The 24,505-nt window shown below is 40.2% G+C and overlaps 1 protein-coding gene across 23 annotated transcripts in view; it reads left to right on the forward strand.

Moving 5' to 3' along the window:
- Positions 1-19,477, forward strand: part of TCF4 (transcription factor 4) — a 349,462-nt gene extending 329,985 nt beyond the window's left edge. For 17 of the 23 annotated variants that reach the window (XM_078060267.1, XM_078060269.1, XM_078060268.1 and 14 more), the window contains 5 exons: positions 8,744-8,879; positions 10,442-10,604; positions 13,844-14,073; positions 14,465-14,605; positions 14,805-19,477. In XM_078060267.1, the coding sequence (XP_077916393.1) occupies positions 8,744-8,879; positions 10,442-10,604; positions 13,844-14,073; positions 14,465-14,601 (666 nt within the window). In that variant the 3' untranslated portion in view covers positions 14,602-14,605; positions 14,805-19,477. The remainder of the gene's footprint in view (positions 1-8,743; positions 8,880-10,441; positions 10,605-13,843; positions 14,074-14,464; positions 14,606-14,804) is intronic. The other 6 variants (XM_036080742.2, XM_036080741.2, XM_036080738.2 and 3 more) reach the window with 1 other exon arrangement.
- Positions 19,478-24,505: the final 5,028 nt, after the last annotated feature.

Consider the following 24,505-nt stretch of genomic DNA (forward strand, 5'->3'; position numbering starts at 1 on the left):
TCTTTACCACTTGAAGGCATACCCAAATGGATTTTGTACATGCCTACTCCTTGTAAAATGCCATTTCAGGACATATTGGGGAAGCTGTTCAGTACTGTGTAGAGCTTCAGTCTCAAAAAAAGAAACAACATGGTTGAATATTGGTATTTTTCCCCCTGATTTAATGCTACTCTTAATGTCATATTCTTTTATTAAATCCTTTCTTTTGCTTTTGATCTTATTTATAGCAGAGCCACTGGTCATATGGAAACTATTATTGTATAGCTGGGAGATGAAAGACTTCACTGCAGTTAAATAAGAGTGAATCATTTGGGCCAATAATACACACATACAGTGAGGTACCATTTGTGTCCAAAATGCCCTGTGTTGTTCACTTTGTAGTAAAGCCGGTGAGGTTTATAAAGGGCTTTACAAAAATCTGCTTTTCGTCCAAAATATGTAGTCTGACAACATGAAAACACGTTAATATGCAGCCCTTAGTTGCTTCTTCATATAGCTGTAATATCAAAATAATGCCACGTCTAGATGTAAAAATAGAAACTTTGATTTAAAGTTGAGATGTTACCTCACTGATGTTAAATGTCAGTTTAAAAAAAAATTTAATTTGTATCAAAAATTTACCCATTCTTCAGAGCCTCTCTAAAATGCCACCTCCTTGAAGAAGTCCCAGGTTTCTCAATTTGATATGGTTTCGCCCATCCTTTAAAACCCCACACAACCTTGTACTCCTTCATGGCATTCACTTTCTTTTGTCTTAAATGACCCCACCATTAAGATGTAGGAACCTGTAAGTAATAGATGTGTCTATCTTTTATTATTTCTCCTGCAAATACCTAAATAGTGCCTTTCACATAGCACACATTTTGCACATAGCACACATTTCAGAGGCATTTGTTGAATTAAATAGAATGTTCATTTTTTGATAGAAACATGCGAAATGTATATTTGACAATATCAAAAGGTTTTCGATTTCAGAAATAGTCTCACAGATACGTGCCACTTTCATCATCATTGACTATTTACGAAGCATCTCATTGTACATTTATAATATTACAATCCTATACAATGACCTGTACACCCAGTCCCTGTCCTTGGGATGCTTACATCCCAAGACACAAACAGGCTTTATGAATGGCAGCAAAACAGAGGCATTGAAGTATATGCTCTGCCCTATCAAGCACTGTCCTTGAGTGGGTATTCATGGGGGCATCCGCAATGAACAGTCAGGGGAGAGCCCCGTCCGGGCCCAGCAAGGTGGTGAGAGTGCTAAAGACCCAGACAGTCGACGAGGAGTGAGAAGAAGGGGCTCTGTGGGACTAATAAAAGAGAAGTGGTTGGTGAGTTGTGCAGAGGAAACCAGCTCTGGGAGGCAGAACAGGGAGGACTTGGCTCAAGCACCTTGCTCATATGGGAGTGAATGCAGCACATGGGGAACCATGAGTAGGTGAAGCCGGAGAGGAAGGAACTTGAAAACAGGAGGGAACTGGAATGGTCCTCTGGCATCCAGGTGAAGGACACAGATGCGCGAAGTATCGATCTTAGACTTGATCCATAGAACAATGGAAAGCTGTGCTGGAACCTTGACATGCAAGGGAACAGGTGATGGGCAGAGAATAAAGCATTCAGATGGGGAATATTTAGGAGGTGATGGGGAAGGAATGTTTCATTAGTTTAGGCTTGTTACACTTCCACTTCCTTTCCAAATATTTTACAATAAGCATGTGTTACTTGGATGATAAGAAAGGCATTAAAAAATAAAGGCCAGTTTGGGTTGTGTGGAAGCCCGCCCCATGATTGTTCACACTCTCACAGGTATGTTTGTACTGCAGGGATTAGAACTCCCAAGTACACATCAAGTGTATCATTGTCTTTTCCTTCAGTCCAAACAAAAGAAACTGCATACCAGTAATTGCAAAATGTCACCATAATCTCTGGGCTCGATAGACTTGGTTCACTAGGCATGGATTAAGTTGAGTTCCCTACAACCTACTTACTAACCTGCTTCCCCGGGGCAGGAAGGGATGAAATGGACTCCGTGAACCACCTGCTGAGGTTCTTACTTGCTGGACTGCATCCAGTTATGGTTTCCACTGTAGGAAAGTAACATAGAGACTTGTGGGTGGAGGGTGGAGATACAGAGGAGAGAAATGAAACAGGTTTGATAGATGGAACGTACGAGTTAAGAAAAAAAAAAAAAGATGAACTGAAATCAGGTAACAGCCATTTGCATCTCTTGAATTAAATCACAGAATCATTCATTTTAACCATTTTGGTGGACATTCATGGGAGTTTCGGCCTAGCTGATCACATGACAAGTCAGGACTGCCAAGTCGGGGTCATTTACATCAAGTTTAAGTCTTCTTGAAAATTATTTTATCATCTGGAGAATAAGCATTAAAGAAATCTCCCTAGAATTGCCCAATAAGGAATTACCTTAAATTTCAGGCAAAACATAAGTGAAGCTGTGAGATTTCTGGGGGAAGAAACAGGTGTTCTCTGGAGTGAGGAAGTCTTCCCCCAACAAACATCTCCCAAGAACCAAAATCCAAAGAAAAGAATTGCATCCAGATCTGACTTTAGTGAAGAGTCCTAATGTTTATCACAGGACTTTTTAAAAAGTCGTCTGATAAGTTTTTAAACTGAGAAATATGGAAGTGATATTTGTGGTTGAAGGGCGTCCCAGATGTTCGAGCTTGCTCGCACAAAGGGGTTGGTTATTAGAGGCGGGTCTCGTTTTCTACCGCATCTCGGTGCCTCCGGGACTGCTCCCCGCAGAATCCTTCCACTGCTGCCGTTTCGTGAACTTCCGGGTCCCCATCTGTGAGCCATTAAAGTCTGCATGGCCACTTCCCACCTCTTTAAAAGATGCACTTTTGGACTAAATGGTGTTTTGCACATTTGGGAAAATAAGTTTGCTTTCCTCTAACATGACGGAGATCTGGTGAGATAATTGAAACTGAAATCTAGCGCTCTCCAACTGTCATGTATGATTGATATTTCGTGGGGAGATTACCATTCAAACACTCAAACTGCTTTCTGTGTCACTGGGTGTCTAATGACAATTAAAGCCCATCAACTTTTCTTTTGTGTTTGTGGAAAAACAAGAAGAGAAAGAGAAGAGAGAAAAGTAAAAGTTACCAGGCCTTTTTTCTTTGTCCCATTTCCTTGTTTTGTTTCTTCTTTCTAAAAAACACCTATGTCAAAAGAAAACGTTTGAACCAGATGCCGTTAATAACCAACTTTTCTTTGGCTATACCAAAAAGTTCCTGATGGCCTATCGAGTTTTGTATCAGTGTCGCTTGGTCTAGAAATTGATGACAAGTTTCCCAAAGTTCCCATCCTGCACTCTTTTAGAAGGATTATGGTAGAAGAGAAGGAACGGAGGTCTGAAAGCCGGCTTTGAAGCAGTTATCTCTGGAGATAACATTAACAAGGATTGAATAACTGCCAAATGAAATTTAATACATTTTCCCATCCATGAAATAGGCCTCTTAAATACAACAGAATAATTACTTTCACAATACTCCCTGGAAACAAAGAGAGCAGAAACACTGAATGTCTTTTTTGTTTGTGGTGTTTGTTGTGAGCTCAAGGATCAGGATAAGGATATTTACTAGGATGCTGCACGCATCTCCACATTACAGCAGCCTTGCCAACAGCCACCTAATTTGAAGCTGCATGTCTTTTAAATCTGTTTATGTTGGAGGAGTTGTGGCAAATATTAAATTTTATAATTTAGTTAGACATCTTGTCCTTGGCCATAGTTGGTAAACTATGGTGGTTTTTCCCCTGTGATAAAGAAAAATAAAATGGTTTTCATATCTATATCTATATACACACACATCTACATACATGTGGGCACACTGTCGTAAACAAAAGCTCCAGGAAGTAAACCCCTTTTGTCCCTTAACTCTGCTCCCGTACACACACACACACATCCCAAATCAAATTGTTCGATGCTGTTCTAAGTTTTCTGAGCTCAAATTCTGTTTTAGTCTTCTTCCTAGACATTTGCCAAGTCACTTTACTATCTCCGACCTTAGCTTTCTTCTCTGTAAAATGGAGAGTTTGGCCTAACTGGGTTCCAAGTCTCGCAAGCCCTTTTAGTCTCTATACTGTGATTGAAAAGTGCTTATAATTAATATATCAATTCTTTCCTTGGAAAGTAAGTTTATTTAAATTATGTGGTGCTTATGTGATCCAAAAGAAGTAATGTACTTCTAAAGATATTTAATTATTCCCAATGATAAATTAACCCGGGAGAATTTGAATAGCTGTGTCAGGGTTTGACTATAACTTGACCTGAGATGCAGGGTAACTTAGATACTTGTACCTAAGAGCCATGATATGGGGGGCATGATATATGGGTGGAAGGGGGGGCAGCCATGCTTGGACCACATAATCTCGCCTCCTCTTTTGTAGCTCATTGAACCAGTTAATGGGGACACCTGACCCTAGAGTGGCCCATTCAAAGGATGGCCCATGTCTGCTTCAAAATGAGGAGTTCACCGTCAGATGATCTTGGCATTCTGAACTCAGAAATACTAGGACAGGGAGTTAGCAGCAGATGCAGAACCTGAAAGAATGTACTGAGAGATATGCATGAAGGGAGAGTCCAGGCTGTAGCCATGAGGGGACAGAAGCCAGAGAGATAGAGGTACCAGCGGAGGGACAAGAGAGTCTGGAATGAATGGCCCATGAGAGACAAGGAGTGGCTGTAGGTCCGAAGAGTTCTCTGGGTCTAAAACCCAAATTACAGAAATCATGATGAATGTCCTTTTACTTGAGAGACTTACTATTACTGTTAAAACTGCCACACTAAATTGATCAGTGCACAAAAATGCTGCAGAGGATCACTGTAAGCTCACGAGGTCATCTAAGTTATTCACTGCCCTCTCCCTAGCAACTCCTGGAGTGACAAGCACGGACCATATTAGTAAATATTTCTTGGATTAACATATGTCAGTTAACACTTACCGACTAATTTTGAGATTTTAGTTTTGTCTTTTACATTCAGCGTGAACGTATCTAAAACCACATTGTATGTAACTAAGAAGACTATTCTTAAAGATTGCAAAAAAAAAAATTATAATCAATATTGATAAAATTAACTGCTTTTTTAGGCTGGCTTTTAACTTTAAACTATTGCTTATCTAGATGAAAACATTATCAAAATAGGGCTTTAATGAAGTATAGATTTTCTAAAAATAGGTGCCATCCTTAGAATTGATTTATGGGTTGAAGAATCTGCTTTTTTCTAGTTATATTATTACATATTTATTATTTGGAAGATGGACAAGCCCTGACCCTTGTATCTACACGTGGCTCCTCCTTCCATTTCGGAGGTATTCTAGTGATGGATTGTGCTGGCCATCCTTGTCTCTTATGCGACCAGAAATAATGTTTCTGAAAGAGAAGTAAACAGGGTTAGGACAAGCTGCCTGTGGCCAAGGAAACAAAGAAAGCAAAGTTAATTCTTTGGAACATGATTCCACAGCCCCAGGCAATGGAACTGATCCTGGACAATCAGGCTCATTACCACATGGATCTGGACCCATCGTTATTCATTCATTTGGCCTGGAATGTACAAAGTTTACCAGGGAGGCCTTAAAACATCAAGAGTAGGGGCACCTGGGTGGCTCAGTCGGTTAAGTGTCTGACTCTTGGGTTTTGGCTCAGGTCATGATCTCAGGGTCGTCAGATCGAGCCCTCCGTCAGGCTCTGCGCTGGGTGGGGAGCCTGCTAAATACTCTCTCTCTCTCCCTCTCCCTCTGCCCCGGCCCACTCCCCAACCCCCGCTCACACGTATGTGTGCACGCTCTCTCTGGAAAATAAATAAATAAATCAAGAGTAACTTTGTTCCCAACTTCCTTTATGGAAAATGATTAGGTATAATATTTGAGATGACCTAAGATCTATAGAAAATAGATACAGTTAGTTGTAATATGTATGGCTAAAATCCAAATGAATATAGTTGGAACAAACATATTTATAATTCTCAAACATACTTATAATACCATTTAAGATTTTACTCTCATTGTGGAGGATTTAAAATCAAGTTCATGTGAACAAAATAGAGACAAAGAGTGCAAAGATGATCATGAATGAAGGTAGCTTGTGTTCTGAAGGTGTTTGGACCACACAGACTCTTATTTTTATGCAGTATGCAAGTGTTTTCAGATATTTTCACGTAACAGTATCTATAATTACTATGTACCTATTATGTAACAGTTGCTTTGCATATTACCTCCCTTTTCAATAAACATGGGACTCATTCTCTATAACCTGGTGTTATTTTCCCATTTGGGATTTGAATACCTTGTCCCTGGTTACAGCTAACAAAGAAACCAGTTACAGTTAAAAATCTAGGTATTTTTGGCTCTCATTATTACATTCTTTTTACTCAGTCTTTCATAATAGTTGAGGCAAAGAAAATATAAAGATCATTGGTTGTGGGCTCTTTTTTCCTCTTGTAAAAACTAATCTGAATGTGATCTAGAAGGAAAAAAAGAAGTGCAGGATCAATATCTGAATATATTTCAAGTAAAAAGCAAAATATTAACCTTAAATTACATCATAGATGCTTACAAAGTAAGCTTGAGTGTTTTAATAGAGTGATTTTAACATAAAAGGGATTTACATCTTTGCTAGTCTCAATCCTGTGGTTACCTTCAGTGATTCCAATTTAGAATCATCTTCTATGGAAATTTACCAGATTAAACCCATTGGGAATACTAATAAATACGAATCGGCGCTACGTTAATTATTTGGGTTAACATTGATTGACAAACTTAAAGAGCTACCATTTGATCAAGCCCTGTAAAATTCATCCTTACAAGTTGACATCTTAGATTGAAAGGATAATCATCGATGGAATCAGTCTTCTAAATGCACAAATATAAAAATGGCAAATCGAAACCTGAATGGAAAATAGCTATCACTCTTTTGTCTGGAACGAATATAAAAACAGACCAAGAATGAATGAGAAATGGTTGGGGGCATCGGGTGGGCCCGACCTGCCTGGAAGTGAGAGGATGGAGCAGTGGCCTGTTGAGGGGGGGGAGTGTTACATATACGAAGGGGGCTTGCACTCGTTCCATGGAACTCCAGAAGTTGAAACTAGAGTCAGTGGGTGGAATATACAAGGAGGCCAACTTGTGATTAAAATGGAACGGGCTGCTTTAGGAGGCAGTCATGGTCTCCTGACATTTGAAGCACCCACATAGAAGCGAAATAGCCACCATTCAGAACGTTCTGGGTGGCAGACAGCTCCTGGACTCTTAGCCACAGCATTCGTTTATACTTCCCGATGCTCACGAGCCTGTAAATCCTTTATATTCTTGCTATATTGTGAATCTGAGCAATTAGTATGATTTACGGGATCCCTCCCCTTCCCCCCCCCCCACATTATTTCCTTCTGCACTGTTTTGGGTTATATAATGGTGATACTTTATACTAGGTCACCTGTAGATAGCGTGTTCTTCCTTCGGTTCTGTGAATTTTATTGTTGTCGGTTCAGATTCTTATTGTTGTTGCGTTCTTTGGAAATAGTCTTTTAAAACACTTGGCAGCAAAAGAAGGAAGATTCTGCTTTGTGGGGTTTTTGTTTGGGGATTGGGAAAAAAAATAAACTTTTTGATTCGTAGCAGTAGAAACTCATGGATAAATATTTTTAGTGTCAGACCCACTGTCCCTCATCAGTGCTCAACCAGCGATAGGCTCAGAGAATAACTCCTTGGAAATGCAAACGAAAACGTAAGCTACTCATGGTCCCCTTGGTTTGCAAACGCTTACTGGTTTTGCTTTAAGGCGTCAGCTATAAAGTCAGCAAGAGCTGTCTCACCGTCTCTATGCAACATCTCTGGACCCCAGAGCGGGTAGTAGTAGTTAATAAAAAGCTCAGCAGTATTTCTTCCAGACCAAGTCATCATGCTGTATCCTGCAATTTTATTCATGGAAACCTAAAGAGTGTTTACAGCATGGTGTCTTTCTAGGATCAGAATCGTGGGCGGGGAATGGAAAAATGTCCAAACATCTTTGCATGGCAATGATGGCATCACTGGTGTGTTTAATAAAACCTTTATTGGTACATTTTCCGGTGTGGTGGCATTGGCAGAAACGGTCCCCCTTTGGATTTGGAACTCAGCAGCTGATGAAATGCAGTAAACATTAATTTGGAATGGGCTGCCAGTTTTGGAAAGCCAGGTGACATTTTGTTATATTTGTACCGAGCAGGGGCTGTGTCCCATACTGCCGTAGCTTCCGCTGTCAGAGGCTTAGCTGGCATTATGGAAAAAAAAAATGGCAGGCCTGAGAATCTTATCCCCTGAAATGAAAGTCGAATGCCAAATTGAAATTCCTGTAGGATTTCCGATAGCAATGGGGGAATTGAGAAGCCCACAATTAAGCATATGGGCATTAAGATAATTGTCAGATCTGTTGGCGGACATGATAGAAGACAGATGGGTACGAATCAGTGCGCCCCACTGCAGCACCCTGGGAGACAATTTGACGTTTTACCTGCCTGAGCTCCTCTGCCATATTTATCACTGAATGTGCAGCGCGGCATCTCACTGAGTGTGATGGGCCGCAGTATGTGTGGGCTGCATGTGTGGTCCTTCAGCGCCCTCTAGTGAAAGGCATTTGGGAGTCTTGTTTTTCAGAGGCCCGTCTTCCTTCCGCAGGTCCTTGCTGCCTTACCTCTGGTTCCCGCTAAACTCTGTGGTTCCTCTCACCCTTTCAGGTTGGGGCCCATCGTGAAGACGGTGTGGCCCTGAGAGGCAGCCATTCTCTTGTGCCAAACCAGGTTCCAGTTCCGCAGCTTCCTGTCCAGTCTGCAACTTCCCCTGATTTGAACCCGCCCCAGGACCCTTACAGAGGTAGGTCCGCCCCTGAAGGCACCCTGCCCTCACTTAGGCAGTAGCAACTCCAGTGTTGGTCCCAGGCTTACTTGGCATTCATCCCTCAGGAAGCACTGGCAGAAAACCAAGAATCAAATTTGGTACAAAAACGGCAAGCAAATGGGAAAGTAGTTAGAACGCAGCCGGCTAATTGTGTTTCTTCGGGAACTGTTTTGCTCAAACATCCTCTGAAATCCTGGTCCTCTCTCAGCAGAGAATGAGACAACAGCCTGATGAGAGGAAATTTTATTTTAGCTATTTCCACATTTTCCTCATTCTGGTGCTCTAATGCGGTTAGTTGTAGCCTGAACATGATAGTTCCAAATGAAGAGGAAGGAAGGAAATTGTTTTTGTCGTTTAAGATCGAAGGAAATGTAGGTATGTTTCAAAACTGGAACTTGGTGGAATGGTTTTCACTGTTTTCATCTCGGCCCGCAATGATTGCCTCAGACCACGGGCTCCAGGCAGCTTTTCGTGACCCCAGGAAGTGACACTGCAGGGGCCTGACCTAGGTCCCCTGCTCCCTGGGTGACTGGCTGGCCCAGGGACTTGCAGACACTTAAATAACATCCTCTCATTCCCCCCTCCATGTTTAGAATATAGATGATAAACTGCCATGGGAATAGGCAGAAGCTTTTTTTCACCTGCTAAACATTATACAAATCTGTGTGTTAATCAAATATGTGGAGAGAGAGACCACTGCTTCTTAAAACTTCAGTGTACATAGGCATGACCTGAGGATCTTGTAAAATGCAGATTCTGATTCAAGGGTCTGGAATTCTGCATCTCTAAAGGGCTCCGGTCATAAGGATGCTTCTGGACCACAGACCAAATTTTGAGTGACTACAGATAGAGGAGAATGCCCAGTAGACATGCTTCTACCTTAGAAATAAGTGGATACACGAGGGTCATGCTTTAAAATGTACTGTGATCTTGAAAGTTGAAATGCATTATGATCTTGAAAGTTGAGCAGTGGTAACGCTAGAAATTTCTTCAGTGAGCAGCTCACTGCTTTCCATATGTACCATTTTTAAATGCTGATTACTCCTTGAGGATAAGAGAAGCCTAATTTCAGAATATCATTAGGGTATCTATTGAAGTCTTGACGGTACATATTTAGCGTACTCCCTGGGAATTATATTTTAAGGACATTTTTCTATTAAATCATTGCATATGGAAGAAACTCAATATAATAGCTGATATTTACTTGGGTTCTTAATCAGAACATTGAGGTGTGTGATTTTCATGATTATGATTTTCATTGCAATTAAGTTGATGTTTTGTAGACAGTGAAATTACCATCTACTCCAAAAGATTGCAAAATAGAATTTAACCTCGGAGCCAATGCAGGGAAAACTTGCTTCCACAGGTGCATTTTTGAAACTTCACCAGATAGCATGAAAAACCACGGCAGAAGGATCACAGTTCAGCAACCTGCATTGTAGAGGCAGCAACTCCACAATTTGCAGAGCGCATGTTTGTGCCTCGAGTCTTCGGTGGAAGCGTCACCTGGTCTCGCTCTCTTTTTTTTTTTTCTGTAGGCATGCCACCAGGATTGCAGGGCCAGAGCGTCTCCTCCGGCAGCTCTGAGATCAAATCGGACGACGAGGGCGATGAGAACCTGCAAGACACGAAATCTTCCGAGGACAAGAAGTTAGATGACGACAAGAAGGATATCAAATCGATTACTAGGTCAAGATCTAGGTAACAGTATATGATACTGTCGCTTCATTTAATTCCTTTATTGGACTTTGATGAAGTGAACAGAACAGGAAGAAACTATTCAGTTTTTTCCTGGCAGGTAAATCTACAGCTGAAAAGAAAATTAATGGCTTGCTCTAGAGGTACTAAAGTATCATTTAAGATACTGGTCCTCTAGTGAAGCCTAAAATGTCTCTGCACTTATGAATTTGGACCTCGTGCTAATTGCACACAGTGCAGACAATTTGTAACTGATTCAAGTGCAAACGGTTGATTTTTTAAAACTATGCTTATTCTGTGAATTTGGTCAGAAATGATCTTTCCAAAATATTTCTAAAAAGAGATCTTAGCTGTGTTGAAAACTCAATTGAGGTATATGCAACTATGACTTTTTTATCTCAAACGTGAGAAAATACTGATTTCCCAGCTTTATCTTAAACATGTGGATATATATAATAATAATAATAATACCTGAATTGCTCACTTTTTTCTCCCAGATACTCCCTTCAACAGAAAATACAACTGCAGGAAAATAGCTTCTGGTTGGTTTTCTTAAATATCTGATTTCTTTCAATTAGAATCTATCTCCTGGAATGTTAATCCTAATCTGATGATCAGATGGTTTTGGAACACCGTGACACCCATGTTCTTTGCCTCAATTCCCTTGGGTTGTTTTTATTTGTAAGTTAAATAAATTGTGCTATGACTGCACGTCCCCGTTTAAAAGCTGTCATTCTCAGGGTTAGATCTAATGTCCTTTAGGAATTAAGAACATGCCACTTTTTTATATTGCCTTTATAATGATTGGAATGGATTTTATTACATGTCCTGCCCAAAGTTCCAAAAGTCCTAAAAGCTCCTTAGCCCTCCACTCCCACCATCCCCACACAGTTTCCTGACTCGTGGCCACATTGGTGAAATTTTAAGGAGGGGCTTTCACATCCCTTCCATCGTCTCTGTCAGTCCACTCAGTTCTTAGCAATTTAACTAGTGGCCGTGACATGCATATTAATAGGTTCTTGGAAGTTTCAGTACAACATTTTAACCTGCTGCTAAGAACCTTCTTCTTTTAAAAGGTGACTCTCATGACATTTGCTTATGTCTCTAACCCTGTAATGTAAGGCAATGCTAGGCAGTTTTCTTTGCATAACCATTCTGCTTATTATTTATGAGTGAATAACCAATTCTAATTAGTTATTAGCCTGAATACCTTTGGAAAACAAGTTCCCACTTTCCGGCCCATGCTGTGAAAGCTGTGGCGACCTGTTCAGTGTTTAAAAATGTTGCCCAAGTTTTAACTTCAGGATGGGCCCAGCAGAGATTTGGTTCTGTTCTCTTTTCACTTCACTTCCTATTTATGTAGTGGGACGTGGATGCGAATTAATAGTAACCGTGGCTTCCTCGCCATCAGCAGAAGTCACGGGTGAGAAGGAGGAGGGTTCGGCAGAAGAAGTGAGAAGGATCAGACGCACAGGAAGAACCTTTTCCCACTGGTTCGGTTCAGTTGTGTGTCCACGAGCACGTATCTGTGGCGGACGGGCCCATCTGGAAGGGAGTTTAACCTATGGGGAGATGAGCCAAGTCTTAAAGCATCTTTCTTTGGTGTCTTCCTCTTTCCCTCCCTTACAAGTGTTTTTGGCTTATGTACATCATCTGTATTGGCAACATGTGCTTGCAACCCAAGAATACCACTCCCATTTTTGATCGATTGGAGCTTCTCGGCTGTAATTGGTCCTTATTGCAATGTAGAAGATACCCAGAGATTCTCCCAAGTTGAAGATTCAGAGCCATACGTGTTAAGCCAACATTCGTGTACATTGAATTGACTAGATAACTTACCCCATGTCTTCCTGATCTGAAATGTTGTGATTAACATCTTTATTCTCTGAGCATTTCAGATTCATGGAATTTTCAAGTAGAGCTTAACCTTCATGGTCCTTTAGATCGATGCCTGAACTTCTAGATTAACATCCTTACAGATGGTTACCTCCATATTGTTTCATATAATGAGGAGTCTGTTACTGTTCAGTGAAGTTTCCTTCATTTTATATATCTCTTATGATATCATCTCTTTTACCCAAGAAGTTTCTTGCTCATGTTAACTCAGTCTGCACCACTCAGAGTTCTCTGGTCTGTACGGCCTTTCTGAGACAACACATCTCTCATGCCTCTTTTTTTATATGATCACCCATGAAATATTTTAAGCCCTGATGTCATGAAACCTTCTTTATATGACATGCTTTCCAGATGGCCCATCATCCTATTTGCCCTCCATTCAAAAGTTTCTAATCTGTCAGCATGACACCCAGAAACAGACAGAAGTAATCTTGCCTTTCCACATTCTACTGGGTCCAACCATGCCTTTGCTATGAATAATGTAATATTTTGGTTCTCAGGATCAGAGATTAGCTTTTGGACTTCGTTTTTGACTCACAGTGAGATCATGGTCATTTATAAGTAGTAGGTGTTTGGTATTTGTTTTGTTTTGTTTGCTTTGTGTAGTGGATGTCAACTTCCCAACTTGTTTTGGGGATGACAAACATCTGTGATGTGAAAAGCCATGGAGATCATGATGTTTTTATAACCTTTTTATTTAATGCATGGAGAAAATGACTCAGATACATTAAGTGGATCAGCCACGCCTTCAAAGCTCGTTAATGGTGAAACATGGACAAAAGTTCCCAGTCTTCGCTCTCAGGGCTCTGGTGCCTTGAATGCAGGACCTTCTTATTCCTGTTTAGCTGCGTCGTGTTCATTCTGACCTATCCAAATGCTTTTTCAAACACTCGTTTTCCTCAGGTTTCAGATGTGACCATATGAAAGTTAAAAACAACAACAACAACAACAACAACACACACACACACACACCCTCAGTCTAAAACGCTCTGATCTGTGGTCATGCAGAGTAGCTTAAAGGCTAAGTTGACTGTGGCCCGCTTTGTGGAGTGTAGCCTCATTGATCAAAGCTGTGTTTGCACTTTGCCCCCTGCATCAGCTTGGGCCCCAACTTTAACCTCTCCTGTTTTGTTTGGGTTGAATGTCTGGGAGAAACCGAATGTCTCGTGAATGGATTGTCACCACCATTTTAGCAGTCCCGAGTTCAAGTGGATGTAAAATTCTGCCACGGACAACAGCTGGAGATGGACACGTCCCCTGAAAGCTCTGGAAGAAAACAAAACTAATTTAGATACCTTCTTTTTCCCCACACCATTAGAAAATGTTGCATCCCTTCTGTCCCACAGCAATAATGACGACGAGGACCTGACCCCCGAGCAGAAGGCAGAGCGCGAGAAGGAGCGGAGGATGGCGAACAACGCCCGCGAGCGCCTCCGCGTCCGCGACATCAACGAGGCTTTCAAGGAGCTCGGCCGCATGGTGCAGCTCCACCTCAAGAGCGACAAGCCCCAGACCAAGCTCCTGATCCTCCACCAGGCCGTGGCCGTCATCCTCAGCCTGGAGCAGCAAGTTCGAGGTCAGTACCAGCCCGCCGCCGCCTCCTTGTAGAAGTCGCGGGGGCTGGCGGCCCTGAGTGGGGATGGACTTGGCAGCCTTGAGCAGGAGCAGAGCAGCAGACCCCGAAGCGTCGTTGAGAGCAGCTGGGTCGGGTGCAGATCACGTCTGAATCTGTAAGGCAGCTTCCCTTTCTCCCGCGGCTAAGTTACAGGATTCTCTTCCAAGTCCGACCGCGCTAGGACGTTGCCATGCGTGCACGCGGATGGCCGTGGTGCGCCCTTCCCGGCGCTGCCTTTCGCTCCGTCGCGCAGAAACTCAGAGCAGGGGTCAGCAGGTGCGCAGGGCAGTGCCTTCCCACCCTCTGCCGGACGCGTGGCGCTAACTGAACTCTCTGCTTCCATCTTCCGCAGAAAGGAATCTGAACCCGAAAGCCGCGTGTCTGAAAAGAAGGGAGGAAGAGAAGGTGTCCTCGGAGCCTCCCCCGCTCTCCTTGGCGGGCCCGCACCCTGGAATGGGAGATGCGTCGAACCACATGGGACAGATGTAAAAGGGCAAGTGTGGTCTCAGCCATTTCGGGAACCCTTTCCCTGGTCAGTCCCTCGCAAGGAGTCAGCCAGGAAAGTCCGCTTTCCCCCAAATTGAACAGATTTTTTTTCTTCCCCTTGGGGGGAAAAAGAGCTTAAAAATAAAACATTTACTTCTTCTGTGATAAGCGTATGAATTAATTCTCCTCTCTTTTTCCCTTCTCAGGTCCAAGCTGCCACATTGCTTCATTAATACAAGAGACCACTTCCTTAACAGCTGTATTATCTTAAACCCACATAAACACTTCTCCTTAACCCCTTTTTTTGTAATATAAGACAAGTCTGAGTAGTTATGAATCGCAGACGCAAGAGGTTTCAGCATTCCCAATTATCAAAAAACCGAAAAACACACAAAAAAAAAAAAGAAAGAAAAAAGTGCAACTTGAGGGGTGACCCTCTAACATATCATTCAGAATGTGCAAAGCGGCGTGTGCAGGCTGAGACGCAGCCCAGAGACTGAATGGCAATCTTTCCACACTGTGGAACAATGCATTTGTGCCTAAACTTCTTTTGGAAAAAAAAAAATATAATTAATTTGTAAGTCTGAAAAAAAATATTTAATTTAAAAAATTGTAAACTTGCAATAATGAAAAAGTGTACTTCTGAAGAAAACTACATGAACGTTTTTGTTGGTATTCAAGTCAGCTAGTGTTTATAATTACTGGATATTGAATAAGGGAAGCTCGGCTGCCCTAGTAACAAAACCAGCAAACGTCCTGATGACAACGAAGTGATGACATTAGCCATTCCTTAGGGTAGGAGGAACAGATGGATCTTATAGACCTATGACAAATATATATATAAATATATATATAAATATATATTAAAAATTTAGTGACTATGGTAAGCTTTTGTTCATTTGTTTCAGACTTTTTTCTCCTGTAAAAAAATAGTACTGATTAACTTTTTTAAAAGAAAGATTTTACTGTAAATACGGATTTTTTTTTTTTTTTTTTTTTTTTGGGTCTTATTTCTGTCCCTTTCCCTGGTTTGTTATCGTAACCTGTAGTGCCAACTCTGCTTCCGGAGGGGTAGTGCAGGATCAAATGCTGACCCTGATGTTGCTTTTCATTCATAAAATAAGTAGAAAGTTGTTTCTCCAGTCTTTTGGGAACACAGGACTTAAAAGTCACATCATGTGTAGATATTACAAGCAGCATTACCAAGACATGGCAAAAAGAGTTTGTCTGAACTGTAATGTTGCGTTTGTGACCCTATTCTGGGATTTTCAGAGGTACAAGGTTAGAATGCTACAATGTTACCACTGTGCCTTCCAATGTTTATATCATCGGAAACATAACATAATCAAAGTGGCTGTGATTTAACAAAATGATTCAAGTGTTACCTACATGTGTAGCCGAAGTAGTGTGCAGTGAGGCGTTTCTGAATACATGGTCAGATTTTTGGAAAAAAACAAAAACAAAAAAAACAAGTAAAGTTCAAAAACCATCAAATGAGAAAATTGCAAGTAGTGTGACAGAGCTGATTGATTTTTGTTGCTTTCTTGATTTTTTGTTTTCAAAATGGGTTTACTAAGATGTAGATGACTTAACTGCCTCCTCCTTCGTCTGAAAAATGCCAATATTCAATCATCATGCAGCATTATAACAAGCCTTATAAGTCCTAAAGCATTAAGTTGCACTTTCTTGAGGAGGGGTAGTGCAGTATTTCTCTGGCCAGTATGAATGAAGTTTATACTTAACATATTTGATAGAAACATAGATCAAGCTATGGCACAGCAACTCATCAGATAGCTAGCTTTGACGTCTGGGCACAATTGAACCAACTTCCATCGTGAATCTTTATAATGATTGACTTTGGTGTATAGTGCAGTAAACAAATAGTGCTCCTAGTTAAGTATTTGTCAGCATCCTTTTGTCTCTAACTCGTTTCTATTTTTACAGCCACACAATCTTGGCATGTATTAAGAAAAAAAATCCCTGTTCAAGTAGTTTTTCCACCTATCAGCACTGAGTAAATGCCATAAATCCATCGAAATGGTCTAAATGTTCCATCTGTTCTCCTGTTTTGCCAGTTATATAGTAATGAAATACATTTGTAAATTTTATGCAACAAACGGCAAACGTATCATTATTTTGAAATTGTGTATGTAAAAGTTATATTTTTACATGTAGACTCTTGTTATTATGTGTTTTAATACATTGTATCAGTTTTTGTTGTTTTTTTTTAAACTGTGTGGTTTAAAAAACGTCTCATTTAAATGAAATAGTGAGCTACAAGAATCTGAATTTTATGTTCATTTCCGAAAATGTAAGAACAAATAAGATAGTTACCACGTGGTCATCTTTTACAAACCCATAAACATTTTGATTAGCTGTGTGTGTGTGTTGAAAACTGTAAATATGTTCAGTAGCGATAAAACTAAAATACTTTGATTTGTTGATAAGTTCCTAAAATGTGGAGGTGGATTCAGACCTTAGGAGAATAGCAGAAATCAAACTTCATGAAGTTATTTTGAGGCTTGCCTGTGAAATGTACGAACAAAGGGGCTCAAAGAAGGGCATGGAAGACAACGTTGTATACTCTCCCCTCCTCCCGAACAATGGAAACCATGTGTAACTTGTTCCCTCAGTATGTTGAAGATTTCCTTTTAGTGGTACATTCTGCACTCATTTTGTATAGTCTACCAAGGCGGGTATCCCTAGGAACAATATTATAGAGGAAGCAGGTCTACTCTGATCACATTCAGGATAAGTGTACAGAAGAAAATATGGTGTTTACTCTTTAGGGAACTGGAAACACTCCCTGCATTGATGTACATTTTAAGAATGGCACTTTTGATACGTGTTATCATAAAGGTGCTTCATAGAGCTGATTTAAAGTTTTTCAAACCTGTAAGCAAAGCAAAAAAAAAAAAAATTAAATTGTAGTTGATTATTTTTTAAATTGGTGCTTTATATTTTGTTCTCACTCAAACAGTAAAAGCTGCAATTTATTGTTCACCAGCTTTGACGTATTCATTACTCAGTAATGTAATACCTCTAATGTTGAATTCCCTTTGGAAATAAGCGAAAAACTTTCCAATGGCCACCAAAAGCTGCTCACTCCTTTTGCTTGGTGGAGAAACATGATCTGCACCTATACATATTAATTGGGTTGTATCCCCATTTAAAAAAAAAAAAGAAGAAGAAGAAGAAGAAAAGAAAGAAAAAAAAAAGGTGAAAAGGAATGTGGCCTTTTTAGTGTGTTTTTTCTTGTTGTTGTTTTGTAATTATCAAACCCAGGTAAGATATTGGTATCCTGCGCTGGATTTTCGAATGATACTTAGCAGAAGACAGTTAGGATTAGAGTACTATACGGAATTTCATAAGGGTCCATACTATACCGTATATCTGATGCTACTTGGGCTGGGGATCTGTCGAAGAGACGTGGACTTTAAAAGCAACTTGGAACAGTCAATCCGCCTCCACATTCAAGTAATTTATGAATATGCAGAATAGGGATCTGTTCATCTAGAAACTTTTACCATTTGTCTTCTGTGTAGCTGCAAAGGAACACTAATGTTTATACAACCGTCAGTCCACCCAGTAACACAACTGGTTCTGATTCAGTCTTCCGATTCCTTTTCGTTTTTCGCTTTTTCCTATTTCCTGATTTTTTTTTTTTTTATTCGTGATCTTCATTTTGATGAGGGGTTGGGGGGGTGGGGAGGGAGATGAACCAAGACTCGGGGGTTAAGAGGATTTCGTCTTGGATCCAACAGGCAGAATATGATCTGTGTCCAAAAGTGAACTTGAGTCAGGAATGAGACAATTTCAGCATAAACAAGCACAAAAATTTAGTCTGCTGGCTGACTGGAAACACAAAAAAAAAAAAAAAAAAGGTCAAGATGGAATATGATGAATTCCAACACAATGGGGCACCAAGGCCTTTAGGCCTCTCTTTTTATTTTGCTTTGGTTTTGTTTGTTTTTCTTTAGAGACATGCTCTTTCTCATGGGACTTGAAGTGGACTCATGTGTGTGCAGTGCTGGTTTTGCCATACTCATTTCAAGTATTATAGACATATGTAATGGTGAAAATATATGAACTGTGGCCTTTTTCATTCTTGTTACTTGTGATGCAATTAAGTGAAGATAAGAAAAAAAAAAAGCAGAGATTTACCATGTATCAGTGCCTGGCTTTTTGTTATAAAGCTTTGTTTGTCTAGTGCTCTTTTTGCTATAAAATAGACTGTAGTACACCCTAGTAGGAAAAAAACTAAATTTAAAAATAAAAAATATATTTGGCTTATTTTTCGCAGGAGCAATCCTTTTATACCATGAATATTACAAAAAAAAAATTGTCAGATTCTGAATATTTCTTCTTTGTAGATTTTTGGAATCATTATGAGTAAAAGTTTGTTACTTTATTTTACTATTTAAAAGATGTTATTTTACCATGTGTTACTGAGATGAAACTGTATGGTAGCCTTTTTTGTTTTTTTGTTTTTTGTTTTTATTTTTTGTTTTCGTTTTGTTTTTTTAGTTGTAGGTCGCAGCGGGGAAATTTTTTGCGACTGTACACATAGCTGCAGCATTAAAAACTAAAAAAAAAAAATTGTTAAAAAAAGAAAAAAAGGGAAAACATTTCAAAAAAAAAAAAAGATAAAACAGTTACACCTTGTTTTCAATGTGTGGCTGAGTGCCTCGATTTTTTCATGTTTTTGGTGTATTTCTGATTTGTAGAAGTGTCCAAACAGGTTGTGTGCTGGAATTCCTTCAAGACTAAAACAAACCCAGCGTGGTCTAGGCCATTACCTGTTTCCCATCTGTAGTTACTCGATGAAGTCATGTACATGACCGGTCTGTAGCAATAAATGTGCCATTTTTATAAACTGTTTCTGACACTTGTTTCATTTCATTTTGCATTGTCCATATAGCCCTGATTCTCTTCTGTCCGTAGAACCACATCTATATTTCATTTTCCAAGTGTTGGAGGTATTGACGGCTTAACAAACAAAACATACAAAAAAAAAAAAAAAATTAACAGAAACAAATTGAAAAGCAAAGCACATGATTGACCAAGGAAGAGATGCCCTTAATGAAAATGGAACGGGATGCATGCAAAACAAAAAGGAAACTGTCTAGAGGATTAACTAATTGAAGGAATATAATTAATGTGCGTGTAACACTGAAGCTATGCATTTGAAGAGCTCTGAACTGTGCCCGCGTTTCTGGTGACGCTGCGGCTTTGCTAAGTCAGGTCAGCCTTAACCACTCGGATCGGTTGGTCGACTGGCAGAACCTTCTCAGCTCACTCTTTTCAGTTAAAAATCTAAGATGATTTATTTTGTATCACTTTGTGAAGAGCTGGATATTGTTAACCACAGTTTATCTTACACTGTATTTATACTTTCTCAAACTATATCCACCCCACCACTTCTGGTTGACTCTGTTGACTCGTAATCCAGATGTAAACAACCAGATGTGTGGATTTTTTTTTTTCCTAAACTTGTACAAACGGACGCGTGTCACCTATGATGGGAGGGAAAAAAAATGTACAGATTAAAATTATTCAGTGTTATGTACTGTAAGTTAATATTTTTGTAGAATGGACATCAATCTACTTGGCAAGACTTGGAGGCTGTTTCAACATTGCATTGTAGAAATGTAAAGTAATGTATGCAATGGAAAGGAAAGCCTGCGGTAGATGAGCACTCCATAGCAGAATGTTCTAATCGAGTACGTGGTATTTGGGGATGTCTCCATATTGCTCTTGTATTCTTTCTAATGGAGTTTAGTGACTAGTTTACCTGAAGGAAAATGTTATAACGCCATTTGGTTCACATGTGAAGTGCCCTCCATAGCCAAATGTTGGGATTTTTTTTCTTTTTGGTTGGACTGTTTGCAGATATTTAAATTTTATGAAATTTCCAAAGATTTCAGTTGATAACCCCTTTTTTTTTCTTCCAAATGATTTGAGATGTTCTTATGTTCTTACTGTGTGTTTTAAATATATATAAAAGAGCCACAAGCATTTAGTCTTTTAGTTATTATATTTGACCATATAACTAAAAAGGGGGGAAATGAGTTTGGGCACCACTTCAGTGTCTGTTATATTGCCTATTAACATTATGTTTTATTTAAAAGGACCACATTAAACATTAAACTTCAACTCTGGTTCATTTTTCAAAGGGAAGTTAAATTGCTGGAGAAACTAAAATATTATCCAAAAGCTAAGAAGATCCCTACAATGTTAGAAATGGAGAAGGGAAGAATATCCAAATGAACTGAAATAGGGAACCACTTTTTGTCTTGTAATCGGATCCACTCATATAAAACCAAGTGAAATTTTTATTCTAAGCTTCAACTGTAGACACTTTTCTCTTGACTAACAGCCTCAGATGTTACATTTGTGAGCCATCTTTAAAGGAGACCATGAAAACAACCACAAAAACTGGTGAGCTTCTTAGATCCAAATCACTCCCAGGACCACACATTTAAATTGCACTTGGGACCCTTAATGCTCTACCAGCCAGAAGATCTCATGTTCAATAAGACATGCTCCTACCTCAAACTAGTTACAAGTCCACATGTTCATTGGTCATAGCATGTGTTATAAAGAAATATGGCCAGTTTGGGAGGACTAAAAGGGCAAGGAAAGCCAGGATTACCTTGGTATTTCTGAGAGATCCTTTATATTGGGAAGGTTTGATGAGCAAATATGGCCTCAGATCTTCAGGCAAGGAAGACTCGGGGCCACAGCTGGGAAGAACGCTAGTTATGAGCATAAGTACACTGAGGGGCAGCCCTAGAAATACACTGGGTGCTGTGGGGTCAAAACAGTCAATCAGGCGACATTACCTAGGTATTTTCTTTGAATGCTAGACATTAGGAGACTGAATTTATACCTAAATATAGCAGGTGTCTTATAGTTTAGGCTTTTTGCCATGGAAGGTGTGGGTCTAAAGCAGTGCTTCTTGACATTTTTGAGTTGAGGACCCTTTAAAGATGAATGAAACCCTGTATAGAGAAAAGTATATACATACGCAGTATCATATTCAGTTTTAAGGTGTTGATGAATCTCTCTAGAATCTAGGCATGGACATTTGTTCATGGATCCTAACTTAAGAAAATCTGGTATCTGGTAACTAAAGCTTCAGTGCCTGAACAAGGAATAGAACCAATCCCATTTACCTTGATTGGGGTGGCTGAGCTTAACCAGAACTGGACAGGTGTCTGGCTTTACTGGTTGAAAGAAAGACCCTTTGTGTAACAGAGAAAATAATACAGTCCTCATTCACATCTGTTACACTATATTTAGAAGTCAAATGGCTTTGACGTTGGCATGAACATTTTTGTAAGAGGAAGCAGAAACTTGCCAAGTGCAAAGTGAAAATGCTCATGCAGAATCAGACCTGCTGGCTTGAGATTTTTGATGGTAACCAGCCCATGGGTGAGGAACTCTTGTTCTTAAGCAAAAATAACAAAATTTTAAAGAATAGGGAGACTTGGTTTTTGAAGGGAGTTGTTTTATTTTACATATCCTTATTTGTGAATTGGGTTAGGCCATTTTAAAGACAAAGCAATGAAGTCCATGTGATATGCTGAAGTCCTCAAAGCTAAAACAAACCTCCAGTCTCCTGACTTTGAGCCCATTGGTCCCTCCCAAATGACCAGTTTGGCTTCACATTTTAACATGACCCCCCCCCCACCGGCTGTATCCAGGTACATTATTTTATTTGTTTTGCTTTTATCTTTCCTGCTACCTTTTCACGAAATTTTTTTATAAGAGAGTTTCTAAACTTCCCCACAGTTCTCATTTTCAACCTTGTATTACAAATTGTTAGGATATAACTAGATGTGAGAATAAGAGACTGCTAGCCAAACTAAAATTTGCACTCTGGCCCACTTTTTTTAAAATAAACTTTCTATTCTGGAATAACTTTAGATTTACAGAACAGTTGCAAAGATAATACATAGCATTCCCATAAACCCTTCACCCAGCTTCTCCTAAGGGTAAAATGTTACATAACCATGACACATTTTTCAAAACTAAAGAATTAACATTACTACTTTATTTGAATTTCATCAGTTTTTCACTAGTATCCCTTTTCTGTCCCAAAATTTAATCCAAGATCCTACTTAGCTGCGGGATCTGGCCCACTTTGAGTCTGAGTGCTAACAAAGGCAGCATAACTGGACCTTGCACAGAGTCTCGTGGTCTCAGGGTCTTATCAAAGTGAGTAACATCCACACAACACCCAACTGAACTATAGTAAAAAATCAGCTGACTCACCTTTTATCGTTCCTCTCGTTTATTGCCTTCTCTCAGAAACCCATCCCTCTTTGATGACAGGTTGTGAGCAGTAAGAAGACAGGTAGAAAGAGAGAGTAAGGGGAGATGTACAGTACCCACAAACTGAAAAGTTTAAATAGGGAATCATACATGATTCATTTATCAATGAATTTGTCACTGGGTAATGATTGGGTCAAAAGCACTAGGGGAGCTAAAAGGTAACTGTCCCTATCTTTAAGACATCCAGTTGGAAGACAACAGATGCACCCATGTTACCAGCAGTAATTTCCATGCGGCTGGAGCAAACCAGCCTGGGGAGTCATGGAGAGAGGCACTGGGGCGGGTTCCACAGTGGACAGGACATCTGTCAAAATGACCTTGAGATCTGAGGTGCATTTTGACAGGCAGAGCAGATTTAAAACACCAGCAAGTCTTTTTGGGCTGTGAAGAAGTAGAATTGTAGGAACACGGTTTTGGTAGCTTAAACCATGACAATGTAGTTTTCAAATTTGCATCACCTTCCCATTGCTCAAACAAGAATACCTGGAAACCCTTGGTTGACCATTCTGGTCTACAGAATTATTCAGGGCTTGTGTGTGCACAGCCCTGTCAGTGAGGAAGAGCAGAAGTGACCATAACCTCCCAATGGATGGCTCTGAGGATCTGGAGGAGAATCTAGGCCAACCTGCAGATCTTACAGAAAAGGCGGTGATGCCCTGGGAACTCAGTACTACCACACAGTTCACACAACTAGCTTCCTGACTCCAATCCCCAGAGCTCTTAGCAATCTGCCATTTTGTCAATAAAACAGTGCTCTTGCCCTCCAGAAGCCCACACCCCACGGGCGTGGATAAGGAACAAATATAATGGAAGGGGACTGTAGACACATAGAATGGAGAATACTAGGACGTGGTTGATGCTAGAAAGTTTGCTGGGGATGACAGAGGGTCTGATGGCCAGATGGAGGGAGGGAAGGATGGATTCAATGGGGGAAGTCTTCCTGAAGTTGGTGAAAAGCAGTGGGGGATGGAAAACATGCAGTTTGCTATAGAGGGCATTTTAGCTGTGGGCTCTGGGTTAGGAACATGTTGGGAGTGGATTTCCAAAGGGTGGTAAGCCAAGGATGCCTGGATGAAAAGATCCTTTGGGATGAGGCAATGCTATCATTACTATTTTATTAATTTTTACCAAGCCTTGTTCTAAAAGGCATTTGAGGCCACATTGATGATCATTAACAGCAATGAGGTGAGAAACGCTTTCCTTTCTTTCCCACTACCACAAGTATAAGCTAGCTGCTCAGCACCTTAACCACATCATACCACTTAGAAGATAAATACTGTTGAACAAGTCACTTCACTTCACTCATTACCCTCACCTATGAAATGGGGGCTCATTGTACCTGCATCTTGGAGTAAATATTATAATGTATGTGGTATGCTTCATCCAATGTTGGCACACAGAAAACATCGATGCAGTATATAGAAATTGAGTGACATATAAATATTCGTACATCCGTGCTTGGATCATAGGACTGCAGCATTGGCCTCTATTTGCAGCTTCCTGCCCTGGCCCTCTCTCTCATTCTTCCCTCATAGGCAGCAAAGTTATCTGGATCATGCTGTGCATG

Source organism: Halichoerus grypus, chromosome 13, assembly GCF_964656455.1.
Source record: "Halichoerus grypus chromosome 13, mHalGry1.hap1.1, whole genome shotgun sequence".
Classification (NCBI taxonomy): Eukaryota; Metazoa; Chordata; class Mammalia; order Carnivora; family Phocidae; genus Halichoerus; species Halichoerus grypus.